The sequence below is a fragment of the Seriola lalandi genome, unplaced genomic scaffold, assembly GCF_002814215.2.
Source record: "Seriola lalandi dorsalis isolate HSWRI2012SDOR001 ecotype SW California unplaced genomic scaffold, Sedor1 jcf7180002054975, whole genome shotgun sequence".
NCBI classification, from domain to species: domain Eukaryota; kingdom Metazoa; phylum Chordata; class Actinopteri; order Carangiformes; family Carangidae; genus Seriola; species Seriola lalandi.
Genome location: NW_019525525.1, coordinates 267,913 through 270,521, shown reverse-complemented (window position 1 = coordinate 270,521; position 2,609 = coordinate 267,913). Strand labels below are relative to the sequence as shown.

The 2,609-nt window shown below is 31.2% G+C and overlaps 1 gene segment (V, D, J or C); it reads right to left on the bottom strand.

The window, feature by feature from the left end:
- Positions 1–338: 338 nt before the first annotated feature.
- Positions 339–2,609, bottom strand: part of LOC147817309 (Ig mu chain C region membrane-bound form-like) — a 5,562-nt gene continuing 3,291 nt past the window's right edge. The window contains 2 exon segments of the C gene segment in view: positions 339–505; positions 1,649–1,779. Of these exon segments, the coding sequence occupies positions 497–505; positions 1,649–1,779 (140 nt within the window).

Below are 2,609 nucleotides of genomic sequence, written 5' to 3'. Positions count from 1 at the left end.
CCAGTAAGAGAAACAGAGTGCACATTTAAATATCTCATATCAGTTTACATATGTTTTCACAAAGATTTCATATGGCCTCTCATGACTTTGCTAAAGGTTTTAGTTTTCGAGTGTATTATCAGACTTGAAAACTAACCAACTGTAAAATCTCCACATTTACATGTTGAGATGAACAAGGGCTGGTGAATCCAGGTGCTGGTGAGTTGATGACAATATGATTGATGACATAATAAAATAATGAAAAAAAGATAAAATGTTAATAGCTCTGTCATGATTATTGTGTATTAAACTTCCAAAAGTAAAACTAGACAAGATAAAAACAGAGTTGCAACATCAAGTGTTATGTCATGTAAACATTTATTTTCAAAGACATAAAGGTTTTGGTTTTACATTTTGTAATTTTATAGTGATTACTTACATGATACTATGAGAATACAAGAAAAAATGTGAATGTTTTTTTTGTGAATGTTTTTTTTTTAAGAAATTTTTTCTTCTTTCATTTAACCTGAAATGACAGAAAAAATCATAAAAATATGGATTAGTAACATGCACCAAATGATGAAATTCTTAATTGTTGCCAAATAAATGTGTGGTTATATTGAAAATGTAATATATGACCAACTCATGCACATAACAGTTGCTGCATCATAACATATTATAATACAGATATAAATCCTGAATGCTGGTCTGAGTTCTTTTTAAGGATGTCCTACATTTTAAAGTAAAACATTTATCCCTGGTACCTAGATATCTATTATATTTCCAAAGCCATCTCAAGATCTTAGGAAAGTCAGCTCAACTTCATTATTGTAAAGTGAGGAACTGCACTAGCATGTACTATTCTGGGAAGTTGTAACATAAATATATATAGCACCAATAAAAATGTTTTGACATTTTGTGACAATTATATTTTATAACTGCCTTCTTTTGTAGGGTGTTGTATGTAATTGATTAATTTATCTTAAATTATGAGAACATAATATTTTTGGATAATATTGAACGTACAGTAACAGGAATATCAGCACCAGACAGTATTCAATTCACTATGATAGCCTTAAAATTTGAAATAAAGATTGGTGGGGTCAAAATGTTACATTTTTGATAAGACATGACTCAATATACCACAGGTTACCACAGTCATTTCAACATCTAAAGAAATGTCTGTAAATCTCATTATACATAATAAAGGTTGTTTTACGTATTTGATAAACTAATTTATCTTACATTATGAGAAAATTATATATTTTTTCAATATTGAAAATACAACAAGAGTAAAAATGACAGCAACAGACATTATTCAATTCAATATAATAGACTGGAAATTTGAAATAAATGTTACATTTTTGATAAGACATGACTCAATATACCCCAGATTACAGTTATTTCAACAACTTTAAAGTATTATATGTGAATTTCCTTATGCTTATAAAAATTTAATGTGGTTCACAGCATGAAGTTATGCAAGTGTTATTGTTGTTTCAGGTATTCGTAACAGCAATAAGATGCAGTCAAACATTCATAATGCTTTATAACATTTACTGAGGTACTTAAAATGATTCTTGTGTTACTCACATTTTTCCTATCATGTTATTTAATGCCATGTTGTTTGAATACATAAAACATCTCAAACATATAAACTCATTGTTACCTTGAAAACTGTGGTTCCAATGGTGAACAGCAGAGTGATGAGGAAGAGAAGGATGAAGGTGAGGGCTGTGCCTCCCATGTTATCTTCTTCTACCTCCATGGCACTGTTTGATTCCATCAGGATCTCTGGATCTAATGTACAATAATAACTCAGTCAATACTGGGCCAATCCACAACCAGCTATGAACAAAGTCATGAGACAAAGACCAGTAAACTCAATTAGTTACTTACAGTAGATAAATATATTTATAACTTTATAGGTCATAGTGGATTCAATCAGTAAACCAGTCAGTCAGTCAGTCATTCCAAGTATAAAATAGACAACCATAAATTGATTTAAATAAAGAAAGTACTGGCTTATGTCTTTGTACTTATTATATTGATGAGTGCACCATAAAGTTAATATTTTTGCCTGTCTTTCTAAAATGTTGATTAGGTTTATTAAAGTGGTTCTACAGTGATGCTGATTTGCTTTTGAAAGACTCCTTCATTGGCGTGGCATGCATGACTTGGCTTGTGAATCAGCTCATTTGACTGAGAGACCACAGATCCAGAGTTAGTCATCTATCTTGTGTTTGGGGTGCAAGACCCAGTAGAGGAAACACACATACACAAGGACAAGTTACATACGGCTCAGTGACCATCGACAAACAAAAATGAACAAATGTGATCCATTTAATAGAATGTTTGCCTGAAGTTAGTGAGGTGTGATGACAGCGTTTTTCTAGTGAATACAATATGATGTTGAGAGTTTGATATATTGTTAGTCACTTGCTGATATGTACATTAATTGTTTTTGCGTTAGAATTGCACTGCAACTGCACACACACGATCAACATGGAGCTCTAAATACTGGTTGAATTAAGACATGAACTGCATGTGACAAACTACAACAGAGTTACAAAGTGCTTTTTTTATTTTGATTTTGAATCTGCATTAAAAAGACAAACACAATGTCGTAT